Source organism: Taudactylus pleione, unplaced genomic scaffold (assembly GCF_031769625.1).
Source record: "Taudactylus pleione unplaced genomic scaffold, aTauple2 ptg000154l, whole genome shotgun sequence".
Lineage (NCBI taxonomy): Eukaryota > Metazoa > Chordata > Amphibia > Anura > Myobatrachidae > Taudactylus > Taudactylus pleione.
In genome coordinates, this window is record NW_028284556.1 from 31,182,933 (window position 1) to 31,198,808 (window position 15,876).

At 41.2% G+C, this 15,876-nt stretch overlaps 1 protein-coding gene across 4 annotated transcripts in view; it reads left to right on the forward strand.

Moving 5' to 3' along the window:
- Window positions 1-15,876, forward strand: part of UTRN (utrophin) — a 764,396-nt gene that overhangs the window by 579,808 nt on the left and 168,712 nt on the right. For all 4 annotated transcript variants that reach the window (XM_088474412.1, XM_088474409.1, XM_088474411.1 and 1 more), the window contains one exon: window positions 5,719-5,987. In XM_088474412.1, the coding sequence (XP_088330538.1) occupies window positions 5,719-5,987 (269 nt within the window). The remainder of the gene's footprint in view (window positions 1-5,718; window positions 5,988-15,876) is intronic.

Below are 15,876 nucleotides of genomic sequence, written 5' to 3' on the forward strand. Positions count from 1 at the left end.
CAAGATGGCAAGTACGCTACAGTGGAAATATTTAGTAGTTACTGGGAAATTTTGGACTGACAGTAATAATACAAGCACCCGAGTGCAGCACCCGCAGCAAGTAGTGCGCCTATACATTCACAGTTGTGTAATCTTCTTTCACAATTGTGTAATTTTCCAGCAAAATGTATTTAATTTTTTTAGATGCCCACAAAGCAACCTACTATAGGCCAATTAGAAGTGTTTATCACCGTATGTATATATGAGCATATTTTACACAAATCATATCAGTTGCGGGTGAAATATTAGTGGAGTATGACTCAATAAACTGAAGTGGGCAGGGAGAATAACCACTGAACATTTAAATGAATGTACTCAAGAGGGACAAATAACTCCCTTCTGCTTGTTAAGGGGTTCTATTCATGGTACTAAGCAGGTGATGTGATTAGCAGTAATTGCACTAAATAAAAGATGACTGCATGCTAAATCCTTGCTCAAGAAGGCATACAAGTAGATTACTAGCATAACAATTACAGAGAGAAAACAGGATATACTTTCCATAAGCTGGACAAGAAAATAACTGCTGAGAAATCTTCATTAAAACAGCAGGTCATAAAATAAAGGGCAATACTAGCTCATTGGCTGATGTTTCTTGCAGGAATAACTGAATACTCTCCTTTATAAAATGCCTGTAAGATCAAACAGGGAAGCAGTGATCAGGAAATTAAGCTATCGTTAATGGTATCCAGCCTGTGCTTTATGTTCTACAACTCAAGTAATTCCTTGTTTTAGACTTTAAGCTGCCTTATCATCTTTTTCTCAACTAGAAACAAATGATCTGTCTGTATGGCCTCAAGGCTGAAAATCTCAATTCATGAGGCAGACACACACAAGTTGCTGTTATCTGTATCACAATATGTGACCCACAGTTAGCATTTCCCTAAAACTGTAATGTAAAAGAGCACTGAAAGGTATTCTCTTTCCGCACAATACTCACCAAGACAAACATACTTGATTAATCTGCTATGTGTTTTTGTGCGTATACTAAATAGATTCTCTGCATTATGCTATAAGCATTAATATTATAAGATATGTAATTTGTATGTATCCTGTATAATTACAATAGGCCATATACAGTACTGTGTCAAGATGAGCTGGCATGTAGTGTTTGCTTGTTTTGTAGCCTAATATAGTCTGTAAAGCATCAAATATTTCTATGTTTAAAATTATGAAAGAATTTCAGACGCTCCAGTTACTGCTCTGGTCATACATATATAGCAGCCGGAATCTGTATGTAATGCCGGCTGCCGGGATGCATACTGTCAAAATACCGACAGCAGCATCCCGATGGCCGGGTAAGTATACTTACCCTTCTCCCCCTAACCCTAACCCATACTTCTTGTAGCCTAACCCTAACCCTCCCCACCTCGTACCCTTACCCTCCCCGTTAGTGCCTAAACCTAAGTCTCCCCCCTTAGTGCCCAACCCTAACCCCCCCAGTGGTGGCTAACCCTGCCTCCTAGGGGTGCCTAAACCTAACCTCCCACCCCCAAAAGCTAACGCTAACCCGCTATGCCTCCTAACCCTACCTCCCATGGCTAACGCTAAGGACGCCCTGGACTTACCTCGTTTGGGCAGCCATCTTTCTGGATTCCGGCATCGGGATTAAGATAGGTGTTGGTATTTTGACGCCTGTCTTAAGTCCCGTGTCGCACTTCCCCCGTCGGGATTTAGGCCAGCGCCATCGCATCTACCGGTCTCATAACAACATCTCATAGCAGCCATCATAAGGCAACATTTTTTTCTTCCCCTTCAAGTAGTGGTCTATGGTGAAAAACCAATGTTTGTACCCCCCTCCGCCCCCCAACAGCTCATGTATTCAGGGTTTATTTTATTGTTTAATTAGATGATTTAGTCTACTTGCCTGAGTCAGTGATCAGCCTTTATGTTTCCATAGACTGAAATCCTCAAAGCAAGTGTGAGGACCAGATTTGGGAAACCCTGTATTAAACTCAATACGATGAATGCTCAGTCTATTAGTTGAACATGGTAAACATGACTGCAGCTATGTTTGTACAGTGGTGTATAATCTCTAATAGCAAAAATCAACCACATGTTCGGCTTTTTTAGCTTTTTTGCATATCGAATAACCAGGTAAAGGGAGGTTACTATCAACTGGAGCAGAATTTTGCTATCAGGGCAGTTTATTCAGTCATCCTATCAACTCTAAGTTTCAGACATCTCCTGAAAAATTCTGATAGTCTCTTGATTATAGAATTTCGGACCAAAGTGCTGTATACTCAGCCGTAAACATTCAACTTTTATTCTATTATTTTGTCCTTTATATGTAAGTTTCCTTCATTTGCCATACAAACTCGGATAGAGCAAATGCACATTTGATTATGTTTAGTCATCTACTATTGTTTGCATTACATCTTATATATCCTACACGTCTGCTTTAAGGTGAAACAGTTGCTGTTTAGCTCTTCTACCCATCACACTTTCTAGATAAAGGATGGCTCATGTTATTTATTGGCAAGGCAGATGGCTGTTTCATGCCAGACTGTCACTATTATTGTCAGCAACTGTTGAAGAGTCTGCAAAACAATCAGCGTCAAAGAGAGAGAGAGAGAGATTCATTTAAGGATTTTTGACTTTTTGCCAACAGGACTCCGCCATTTATATATGTCACCATCTGGGTCACAGAATTTGAGCACATAAAACTTGTCTTTTCTATCCATAAAATAACAGGTTGTCTTTACAATAGTAACTTAATGATGTGGGTAGGTAGTAGGTGTTTTATTGTTTCTTTTTTGGGTTAATTGCCTTCTGCAAAGTTTTCTGATGAAGTCTGGAGAGGAGTATAGCATAATGTCTTGTAATTGTCTCTGTAAGGAATGAGAAATAATCCATTAGCTCGCTGCGCAGTCACTTAGAGAAACTTAGCGAGACCATATATCTTGTACGGCAAAAGCTTTGGCCGCTGCAATTGCATCTAAATCTGTCACTTCTGCCTTCTACTGTTCCTAACAAGGTATATGGCCTCTTACATGTCACCCGGTGTTCTTTTCACATGGTATATTTATTCTGGCACAATGTAAATAAATATTAACAAAGTATAAATCTATATCTATCTATATACAATTTGTGTATATATTTATTTATATATATATTGTGACACAGTCAGGTTAGGGGGTCCCTCTCCTGGGTAGAGGACTCCTTCCTTTCACACACAGCAGCTGGGAAACAGTACGCCAGACTGGATTCGAGTACAAGCTGGTCGGCGCCAGTCTTTATTGTACAATGTCAGAAATAATATAAAGAAAACATAAACATAAATCCTAGCCCTGTCGGGGCACTAACTTCACAGGTGGTTCCCTCACTACCAGAACCTGGCAGGGCCTAATGCCCTCACCAGCAACAAAAGCACAGCACAACACTCACGGATAGGTTTTCAAGTGTCTCTGAGCAAACTCCCTGTCTGCTCTCCCAGGTGAGACAATCAGCCCTCAACACACTAGGCTTATATTGGCCACTCTCAGGTGGAAACCCTAACAAGCCTGTTACCAGGCTGCGAGAACCAAAACCTGGAGTGGCCGTGGGTGGAGCCCTCCCTCTCCTCTCACCCACAACCCCCAGGTCCCAAACCGGCTTTTCAAAAAGCCGAAACTCAAGCCTGCTACACTGCAGACTTTCTCCTGGGGGTTTAAAACACGTAAGACAGGAATCTGGGACAAATGTACCTGCCACAGACCACTTTACCAATGATCCTATCACAATATATATATATATATATATATATATATATATATGAATATATATATATATATAATGTTTAAGCATCTGATTAAGAAACATTTTGCTGCTGTACTAAACGGTTTGCCAATAGGGGCATAATGCTACACCACCAGAGTCAAAGCAAAATGTGTGATGCCAGTCCTTCTACCGAGGCCCCCTTGCTGTTCTATTGTGCACATGTACTGTATATACCCGCACATGTGCACTGAAGCTGTGTTTGGGCGAACACTAACGGAACGGAAAGCTCAGATGCGTCTTCATTGTGTTTGTGCTCAGAGTAGCAGAGCGGAGGCCCCAGCAGATGGACCAGCATTGTCAAGCCATCCTCATATCCAGGCAAATAACAACTGCACTCCCACCACTGACCTTTATAGGGGTCAATTTAAATAGAAGTGAGTTTTAAAAATGCTAATTGATTCTGCATGCTTGTGTAGTTTGCACCATAAAAGCCTGCAAGTTTTCCAAAAACATGTCTGATACAATTGGTTGAAAATTTGCAACAGTCATGTGAATATGATTGGTCCAGAAGAGTGAGGGGCAGACTGGGAAGTAACTCCCCCCTCCTGCACTAAATTTCCATGCTCTTTCTTGCATTTATAAAACCATGTAGAGGCATGAAGGAGCTGCCATTTACTTTTTAACACTGCTCTTGGCTGCTCTGAGTGCCCTCATCTAGACCTACTGGCATCTGGACATTAGTGATATCAATAAGTGCAACAACACATTAAATTGCACTCAATGCATCCACCTTGTCCACCTGCACCTGTGTGTGGGAACTTAATAAATGCAGCCATTTCATTATGTATAGCCCTCAGGACCTGGGAAAAAATTCTGGTAAAAGCCCCCAACTGGGGGCTTTTACCAGGTCAACTGAAAAATTCCCAACGCCAAAAGATGCAATACACCAAGCAGTTGGTAATTTGCAGCTGAGGATAGATGATAACATTTTATCACCTGGTCCTCACTAATCCCATAAAGCAAATACATGGTACGATACAGACATGGCCTCAGGATTATTCATGGATGCAATAAACAAATTAGAGACCTTTCAGCTTCAGTGTTTCCACTCTCCCTCACATTCATAGCTTCATTCTCACACTAACTTCCAGCAACTTCCTCACTCACTCTCACAGATGCACCTCAATCACAGCTGAGAGCAGCTGGCACAATCTGTGAGGGCCGTTACTTAACTCTGCTCTACTTAAAAAGAACTTGATATATATTTGGTGGTTTTAAAGAAATAAAAATTGTCTACTTCTAACAAACTAAAGGTAAACTATGCAGATTAAACACATCAATTAACTTGTTTATATGATACCATTTAGCGTCCACTGATTTGTGGCGGTATGCTCTCCAGGTTATACAACAGGATCATATTTATGCACATGCCCTGAACCCTGAAGAGGAAGCTACAAGTGAGAATGATAATAAACAGAAAATTGACAGGCTTGAACAGATCCCCCTGCCCCACAGGTCGAACTACCCTAGTTACTGCCTTGCTACCACCCCTCCACCCCCCACTTCTCCCCAGTGGTGCACACATCTTCTGGCAGATTTGTCTACAAACTCTCCAACTTTGACGTGAGATTGAGGTCAGTTCTCTTATTTGAATTGTGAGCCCATACTACCTTTAATAGATAGTACTAGTTGACATTGTGTTGTTGAAATTTGTGCATTACATGTTGGAACTGGCTTAAAGTGACCCCTTTTTCCCATACATGACTTCAATGCGAGTTCATCTTACTTTGTTCTTGCTTCTAATAGTATTGACTCCTTAGTATCTAGTGCTGCCATGATCAAAGATGTCATGTTTGCTCATCCTGTCATTTTACTGTACACACATGTACCCATGATAAAATATAATTCCACGGGACTGTGAGATGATCATATGACTTGAATACATTATCTTACAAACATAACATATAGTTTTTGTTTTCTTAGAATTAACACCTGAAGAGAAAGCCCAGAAGATTGCAAGAACCATGCGCAAGCAGTCTGTAGAAGTGAAGGAGAAGTGGGAAAGCCTGAACTCCCAGGCTGGCAGCTGGCAGAAGCAAGTGGACAAGGCTTTGGAGAAACTGAAGGTTCTGAAAAGTGCAATGGATGACCTTGAAGGAGATTTAATGGGAGCAGAGAAAGTGCGCAGTAGCTGGAAGCCAGTGGGAGACTTAGTAATTGATTCTCTGAGGGAACACATTGAGAAGACACGTGTAAGTAATGCCCTTTTCAATAGTCACATTTCACATAATGTATCCTGATATTCTGAATCCTGCTTAGCTAACTTTATTAAATGCCATATTTGTGTATCAAAAGTATTTACAATTTGTAGCATTAGCATATTGAGTCTTTTTTGATGATAGTTGCTGGTGCACGTGGGTTTCTGTCTATGTGTCCTTCTTTGAAGACACAAATGGACACGAAGCATGCACTGACCAGTATGATGAATAGGGTGGAATAAGTATTATAGAGTATATGCACTGATGTACCAAGATTTTGTGGAGGAATGCAAAAATTATATTTTATATTGCGAATTGAGATTATTAAGAATAAAAGATAAAGGGGTACATAGAGCTTATTTTACGGTACTCTGTGCAGAAGGACATACAGCCATTTCTCTGCCACAAAAAAAACACTAACATTTTGCATGAGCCTGATCAGAGCAGTTTCCAGTTTATCACAGAACAATACATCTAGCTCTCCCTGGTCAAACTTTAATAAAAAAAAAATCAACAAAGTTCTACATGTAATAAGGCAGTCCCAATGCATAATTTAGGTATCCATAAATGAGGCTAAGCCAAGCACTATTTCAGGAGAACTTAAAAGTACTTAGAGTTTATTTAATGAAAATGGTGGTTAAATTGGTGTGATGTCTCCACTTTTGTTCAGAGCAAACCTAAGCACACTTGTCATTTGTGGAGAGGTCTCCAAAGACTTCATTATAGACATTTAATTGGAAGAAATCTTGGTGGCTACGGCTCGTATGTGAGTAAGTCTACAATTAAAGAATTCCCGCCACATATAAAATATAGTATAACACACCCCAGACTAGTGTAGCAGATAGTAGCAGCTCTTGATACTGTACGTGATGAGCTCTTGTGCTGTATACCCTGAATGTTGTGCCAAATATCCAATCAGTGCTCCCAACAACATATGTCAACTGTGCTGCAGTTTAGAGTTGCTTGCACCTTACAGAAGGACAATATGACAGTTACTAAATTGCTGGTTGTGCACCTGGCAAATGATTTGAGTGCCATATGGTAGATCCCTGTCATTTTTATTGTTGGGGTAGGGATGTTATGCCATATTTTTGTGTTTATTTAGAGTTTTTCTTTCACAACCATCTGCATAGTGTTTGTACAGATTGTAGTTTATATTCTGTGTTTTAAAATGCCCTGGGTGAAAAAAGTAAACATTTGGGGCACAGATAGGGGGCAGATATAAAGTAATATCACGCCGCAGCATGTACAGAAGACCTGATATGCACAACTGGGTAAAGCCATGACCCACACACTAGTACCAGGTCCTGCAAGATATACCAGTGACCCTGGGCATTAGTCTATGGCAACTGACACAAACCGCTCCAAAAAAAATAAAATAAAAATAAAATTTGCACCTTATCAACAGGTACAAATTTTGGATGTTGTATTTTGCTAGGCCTTAATCCATAGTACTTATGTACAGAGTATAAATTTATATCTTTCAGTGTAGGCCCATCTGTTTTATTTTAATTATGGAAATGATGGTGCTGCTTAGTACTCAGGCAAATGCTTACATCCCGCTTTCGTCTGATTCCCAGAATGTAGGTTTGTGCATCCCAACATGGCAGTATATGGAAATTTCTTTTCATTTTCTCATCATTTTTGGAAGTGAACAAATTGTAACATCAGTAATTTGTAAATATAGCTGTGGGAGGAAGCATTGTGGCTCCCAAGGCAAATTGTATGTTTTATCCTGTGATTACTAATAGGAGTAAAATAATCTAATAAACCATTGAAATATTATTATTTCTTCCTGATGGTCACATAATAGACATTGATGACACAGCTGTCCTACTGATAGACTAAAGCTTTGTTGTGTTCAAGTCAGCTGCACCTTGGCGTTGTGGTATCCAATGCAGCTTACCAGCCGTCCCGGTTATACAAGTCCATTTCCTTTACAGTTTGTTTATTTAGTATCTTGCAACAGTACCTCTACAAATACCCACAGTTTTGATTTAGAATTCTACATGTGTCTGGTCAATGGGAATAGACAATTACATTATGGCAAGGTCAAATGTTGTCAAGTATGCTTTAATATACATTTTTGTTTTTTAGCCAAGATTAATATAGCTGTTCTCCATTACATGATCCTATTTCTGGTTAACCCCCAAAAAATACGTTTATGCTTTTATAAACTGGCAGTGTATATCATTGTCATGTTTGTAGTCATTAGATGCATTGTTACAACCCCTGCTTTATAATGAAAAATACAAACACTCCTATAAATTATCAGGACAGAACTTGTCCCCTTTAAGAGTTATGACCTTTATAAGAGTACTCTGCCCAAAGACCTTTTATTTTTCACTACTTCCAATATACAAATAAGGGATCATTTTTTGTTATATGGACACCATTTTCTATGCGTACATTATGTATTTAAAATACATGTATACTTACAAAAATGTGTACTTACAGGTCTTTCTGTAGATTTTTATGTATTATTGATCTGTGTCCTATTATTCCTAGGGAGGTGGAATGAGCTAAGGAAAGCGCAGGCCGAGTACAGTAAGGACATACTGTATTCACATATTTACAAAATATCAAGATGATGGCGCGTTCCCTGGTACACCATTAGGAGTCCTATCTCTTGTGGGTACTGGAGGGTTGGCGTAACAATACACAATGCTGATGATGGCTATCAACGGTATTATCTAGCTGCTTCTGATGGACAGATTGGGCATTGACTTCTACAACTAATAGTACCTTTATCATTAATACTATAATGACTTATATACATAGGAGCCCTTACAAATGTTTGCTATGGGGCCTTCAAATATAGAGTTACGTCCCTGGTTGCAGCTATCTTTTTGCATTACATAACTGGCATTTCCATTTCAACTACTGCATTAAAGGCCATTACTATTTTATTTTTAAAGGAGTAAAAAACATATGTGGATGTGTAAATATAAGAATGGTATCACTACACCAGGTGCTGGTGCAGGTTTTTGTCTATACACAAAATGTGTATAGACAAAAAACAAGGCAGGATAAGAAAAAATGAATAAATAAAAATACTTTCCTTAGAACTGTATTTTTCTCTCAGTAGTAGATCAATATTTCATCATAAAAACAAAAATAGGAGCAAACAGTGTAATTCAATAACACATAATTTATTCCAAATAGGATCCAAATATATAAAACACAATGACATAAATAGTAAAATCACAATATATACTAAGGGTGGATACTAGTGTAAGTGCAAAATGTCTGAAATAGTAAAAGTGCAGGTAGACTTTAACTGTGCAAAATAGCAATATAGAACACAGAAACAACAGCCAAACTAGCATACCATACCAGAAAGCCACCCAGGTAAGCTTGGGGTAACCCTGAGGAAGATCTTATGCTCAAAATACATTCGTAAAACTTTCATGCTACTTTACAACTGATGACCAAGGACTACGATGGACTATTTCTCTTAGACATGTAAGGTGAAATCTGGAGTCACCTTATTTGCACCCCAAGCTTTTTCTTTTTATGATGAAATATTGACCTACTACTGAGAGAATCATACAATCCTAAGGAAAGAATTTTTTTTACTTTCTTATCCTGCCTTGATATTTGTCTATACAATTATTGTGGTGACATCAGCGCCTGGTGTAGTGATACCATTCTTATATTTACATATGCTAATTTGTGGGTCTATAGGGTGACCCCAGTGTATCTCAACTCTAGGCTGCTGATCAAAGGTGCGCTTTTTGGGGTATTTGCACCACATTGTGTTTTCATAACATATGTGGATGTGGAAGAATATACCCTGGTGTTTGTGACACTTTATTATTAATATATCGTGTACAAATGGTATAATGCAATTTTAGCATTTACTACTATCGCTGTCAAACCATATCTCTATGCTATCATCATGTATAAGTACACACACACCTATACGCCTGCCTTATAAATGTCATAAAGAATTCTGCTTTTGAGATAGATGCACAATGTATATTTGTGGCACAATTACGACCAACTCTAATTCATCATCCCTTATTTTCTACAAAAGTAGGTGAAAATTTTAATTTACATCTACTTTTGCAGAAATTAAGGGCCTGATTCAGAGCCGCTCATAAGCAGCCGCTTGTTCGTTCCGAGCGATGTTTGCACAACTGCGCATGCGTACGGATCGTAATACGCATGCGCGAACCAGTCAGTGCGGCCGAAAATCGTTTGTTCGCTAAATAGCAAATGCCTGCTATTTTGAGTGACAGGAGGAGGCGTATGTGGGTGGTAACAGGGGAAGGTGTTTGAAAACGGGGAGTGGAGATCCGAACGCAGGCGTGCTTAAAGGTCAAAACGGGCGTTTTATGGGTGTGCATAATTAATACAGCAGCGTCATTGACCACGTCACTGGGTTATTTATAGTCAGAACTGCTCGCAAGATTGCGGTAGGAAAAACCAACCACAAGAATAGCGAGCAGTTCATACGCTGGTCGATGTACTCGATTAATCTAATAAATAGTGGACATGACGTAGGATGCGAGCGGCCTGGGGGCGTAGTTTTCAAAAAAACTACCGCATGTTTGGTTCGCTCATTCAGACCTAGAGGCGTGAACAGACCGCAAAGAGCGAACGATTCATTTGAATAGCCACCCCTTTTTTCTGAACGAGCGAGCGCAAATAGCGTCCGGCTCTGAATGAGGTCCTAAGTTTCAGAGCCATTCATTAACTGTGTAACGCAGGAGAAATCACTGATATCTCCAGGTTACAATTCCCCTCGATGTTGAAATTATGTTATTCATCAAGTTCTGATAAAGCATTATGCAGGAAAGAAAAACACAATAAGGGGTGCACCAAATAATGTAAGTGTGCAAACAAGCAGCATCTCACCCAAAGGATAGGATAATCCATAAAATAGGCAAAAAAGACAAGGAAAAGACAGGGAGCCCTAGTATATAATGCACTAATGGACCTATTATATGATAGAGTCAAATTAAATCTGAATAAGTAGAAATAAACATATAATTTAATAAAAATTGATCTGAAGAGTAATAAACATAGTAATAGTACAATACACTGATACAAGAACAATATATCAATGAATTTAAGAAATTATACTCATAAATGAATAATAAAACAAAATGTTGGTAAATGGTTACCGTCCTGATGTGAGCATCTGCTCTGTAATCACAGTTCGTCCCGGCCGGGAAAAAATTATGATGGTAAGTATGTGGAAAAAAGGGTATACCTCTTTGGCAGCTTGTGACAATGACAATTCTCTCAAGATGTATATGATGATTAGAACAAATGCTGGCAGCTAGTATGAGATAATCTTTCCCAATAGGAGCTAATCGTGGTGAAGATCCGATATCCCACAAGTGTCAAATAAATTGCTGTGTATCAACATTGAAGTGATAACACGGGAGGCTGCTCCGTATATCCAGATTGAATTTGACTCTATCATATAATAGGTCCATTAGTGCATTACATACTAGCGCTCCCTGTCTTTTCCTTGTCTTTTATGCAAGAAAGGGATCTTTTCTGATCCTTCCCCATTGTCTCCTCACTGGCTTCAGCTCTCTGATCTACCCTCAGTCCATCCTCACCTCCATCCTCAGTTCCCGCAGCCTGCAAGACCATCAGGCGCACTCTGCAACTGCGAAGTGTAGCATTAGGCACCCAGAGAGAAGTCCTTATTCCCTGCCACCCTCTCCTGTACAGTGCTCACCCTTTCCCTTTCTGGCTTCAGTTCTGTCCACCTGCCACAGTACACAGTAGTTTCCAGCCACCGAGGACAATGAGTGGGGAAGACAGACGCATGGGTGCATGGGACAGCGAGGAGGCAGCAGACGCCAGGCTTTGTGAAGATTGGTTCTGCAAAAGTGCAAAAATCACATAAAATGTTAATACTTCTACCACTTTAGAAACATCCCTTATTTTAAATAAAAGCATATTATGAGTTCTGATCTCCTGCCAGCTCAATGCGCCTGTTTCAAGTATTTTTTAGACTGAAATCCTATGATCCCTGGGCTGCACCCTGTTCTCAGTGCTTGTAAGCAGGAATCTTTGTCCCAGGCATGTCTTAAGGTCCCAATGAGGCAGTAACCATGATGCCTCCATCCTTGGCCTTTCTCCCTGGGTGCATGCACCGTGCACCAGTAGCACCTCCCTAGGCATACCCTTCCAAATATCAAGAAACACCCCTAAAAATATCACACATTTGTTTCATTTAAATGATATTTCTCCGCAGAACTAGCCCGTTGTGCCTTGTGTCTACTCTGTTCTTAGAAAAGAACTTCTACGATTGGCTGCTGCAAACTTCTTCTCTGTAAACGCTGCCTTCTTGATACATAGACCCCGTGCTCTTTGGTGGAACTCTAGACGCACAGCACCAATATAAGTGATTTTTGTGCTGCACCTGAGCCAACCTGCATGTTGTAAATGTGTACAATGACACGTGTAATATAAACATTGGTGTTTCAAAAGTTATGTTTACATAATTACACTGTAATAATATCTAACAAGAGTTCAAGTATATTACAGAATCTCACAGCATGAACAGACATAGCTGTACCTTGATAGAATGTAATCGTTTAATCTCCTTGAATCAATGTTTTTTTCATTACTCAGGACCTCATTGCCTCTTACACACATTACATGACATATGACATCCCAAATTGATGGCCAGTGATGTCAGCTGTGCATGCCACCATGAACAGATGGTGTCTTGAGCAATTATTGAACTCAATTACAATTTGTATGAACAATTAATTAGAGTGAAATAGCGCTGTGATTTTATCACCTTTATACATTTCAACCAAAATTATATGTGTAATTAAACTCTGGTTTTGCTTGAAAACGATCTATAAACATGAATCACCAACCAGCTGCTGCAATATAATAAAGTCACAAACGATCATAATAATTTCACTTCATGTCTTGTTTTAGATGTTTTATGCATAGCCTTACGTGGTGTGTGCATGACTCAGAGGTTTATAGGATCTAAAATTAGGTGATATATTAGCATCTCACAGTAATAGGGAAATAGTTGATTTGCATTGGCTGGAAGGTTTTCTATAACAGGAACACTGTAATTTTACAGGTACCCTAGATTATAGTTCACGTTCCGCAGTTGCCAAAGCTACAGAACAATCTTTTCAACGTGAAAGATGCAATAATTACTATAACTGGTTCTAATTCATGACCCAGGTGAGATGAATGACTAAATGATGTTTACCATGCTTGCCAATGGACTCAAAATAATGAACAGTAAATTATTTTGTTTTTTATTCCTTTGAGAGGAAAGAGGAGTAATTATCTGTTCATTTGAATTTGCATGAATATGTACTTTTGAATGGAGCCATTTTAAAAGGGGTCAACATGCTGACGATTTGGCTCCTTTTTACAAAAGAACGAGTAGCACTGTCAACTTTTATAAAGTATTCAGTGGAATAATTAGAGTACGGTAGCAAATTACATCTCATTCTCAGAAATAGTTAACAAACATGATTTAGTTGACTGAGCATGTGCACTCCTTGCAGGAAAAATACTTTTTAACTATACTGTAGCTTATTTTTGTGCTATTTTTTTCTATAGTTGTGTATAGAGTTACTCCTGTAAGGGGGGGAGGGTATTTATCAAAGCTTAGAGAGAGATAAAATTGTGAGAGCTAAAGTACCAACCATTCAGCTTCTAAATTACATTTTACAGACTGTGTTTGAAAAAATGACAGTTAAGTGCTGATCGGTTAATAATTTATCTCTCACAATTGCTCTCTCTCCAAGCTTTAATAAATACCCCCCTTAGAGTCAGAGATACATATATATTTAGTTCTAACCAAGGGTTACATTTTCAAGATTTATGTTGTGGACTCTGGAGCAGGTCCGGCAACAGAAATCTTGGAGCCCGGTACACTGATGTCTCTGGGGGCCCCACCTTCTCACCACCACCCCCGATCCCGCACATCCCTCCCCTGCATGTGTGATATGTGAAGCATGGTAATGTTAACTGAAAGATATGCCAGCCTTTAAATAAAGTAAAAATACACTATGACCACACTGTCTCTCTGTCACTGATGATGCAGGCTGTAGTTCTTGTCTGCCATCTCTTGCAAAGTCTTCTTGATGATAGTGCTGTGGATGCCTCAGGGGTAGAAGGGATAGTGTCTGCAGCCAGCCATCCTCAGTCCCTCATCATCTTCCTCCCCTCAGAAGCACCCCATCACCTTTCTCCATCCCCAGCCCCCATATTCAGTCCCCCCCTATCACCTTCTGCCCCCAGCCCCCGATCACCTTTCTCCATCCCCAGCCCCCTTCACCTTCCTCCGTCCCCAGGCAACATCACCTGTCACATTTTGCCCCCAGCCCCTATCACCTTCCTCTGTCCCTTTCACTTTTCTCCATCCCCAGGCACCATCATCTTCATCTGTGTCCAGCCCCTGTCACTTTCTGCCCCCTGCCTGCATCGCCTTCCTCTGCCCATAGCCCCTTTCATCTTCCTCTGCTCCCTTCACCTTCCTCTGTCCCCAGGCACCATCACATTCCTCTGCTTTCAGCCCCTGTCACCTTCTGCCCCCAGCTCCCATCACCTTCCTCTGCCCCCAGACTCCTTCATCTTCCTCTGCCCCTTCACCTTCCTCTGCTTCCAGCCCCAATAACCTTCCTCTGCCCCCAGCCCCCTTCACCTTCCTCTGCGCCCAGCCCCTGTCACCTTCTGCCCCAGCCCCCATCACCTTCCTCTGCCCCCAGCCTCCTTCACCTTTCTGTGTCACCAGGCACTATCACCTTCCTCTGCTTCCAGGCTGTCACCTTCCACCCATAGCCCCTGTCACTTTCCTCTGCCCCATCACCTTCTTCCGTCCCCAGCCCCTATTCCTTATCATCTATTCACTAACGGCAGCCTCAACTCCTTACCACCCGACGGCCAGCCGGGGATCTGTCCACTTCTGCCAGGCTGGGAACACGTGTGGCGATTCCCATTGGATCATCTTTAGGTTATGCTATTTTTTGACATTAAAGAGTTAGTTTGGTTTTGTGACGGGTCCTATTGTATGGAGTATGGATTATTTGCAGGCACCCTGTACTGTGCATACTGGCTATACATTAGGTTAACCAAGTCATCTAGCATGGTTAACAGCCTAGTAAGCATACTAATCACTAGTCACGGATTTTACCTAGCGGCTGCGAGGCTGCAGCCTCCCCAGTAAAATCACCCACTTCAGTGGTCCAGTGCAGTAGAGATGGTTACTAAGTGAGTGTCTCAACACAATGACTCAAATCATTCAGATGTTCGAATGATCTGAGTCACTCAACGTTTGGTGTGTTGAGACAGTCACCTCTTTCTCTAGCCTCTCTGTCAGTGGGAGCTGCTAACGCCCAGGCCGAGGTGTGTGTGTGCACTGAGTATGATCAGCAGTGCAGGGGGCGGAGCTGACAGCGACTCACTCGGGTCACGCTGCTACTGCTAGGGCTCTGCTCGGGGGGTGTGCACTGACTCAGGAGAGTCAGTGCAGAAGCTTGATCTGTAGTGCTCGGCTGCGGGGGGGGCCCAAGCTGTCAGCAACTCACTCAGAGTCGCTAGCACCCCTGCTTCCTACAGCACTGTCTTGAGACACTCCACTCAACTCAGTTCTGCGAATCGCTCTGGCCATCCCTACAGTGTATCCTGTGACTGCACTGGCTCCACTGTGACTGGAGGTGGCTTCCTGTCACACTGAAGACAGGCAGCCCCAGGGGGGAAGGTGTCTCCTCCCCCTGGGATTGCCAATCCGGGATGTGATCAGCAGAAAGCGGCTTCCAGTGGAAGCCGCTGCTCTGCCTTTCAGGCAGCCCTACTGGGCTTCTCGGGGCTGCAACCAATGCAGGCCCGAAAAGCTGGTGTTATGCGTGTGCATTCACAGCACCACCGCCGT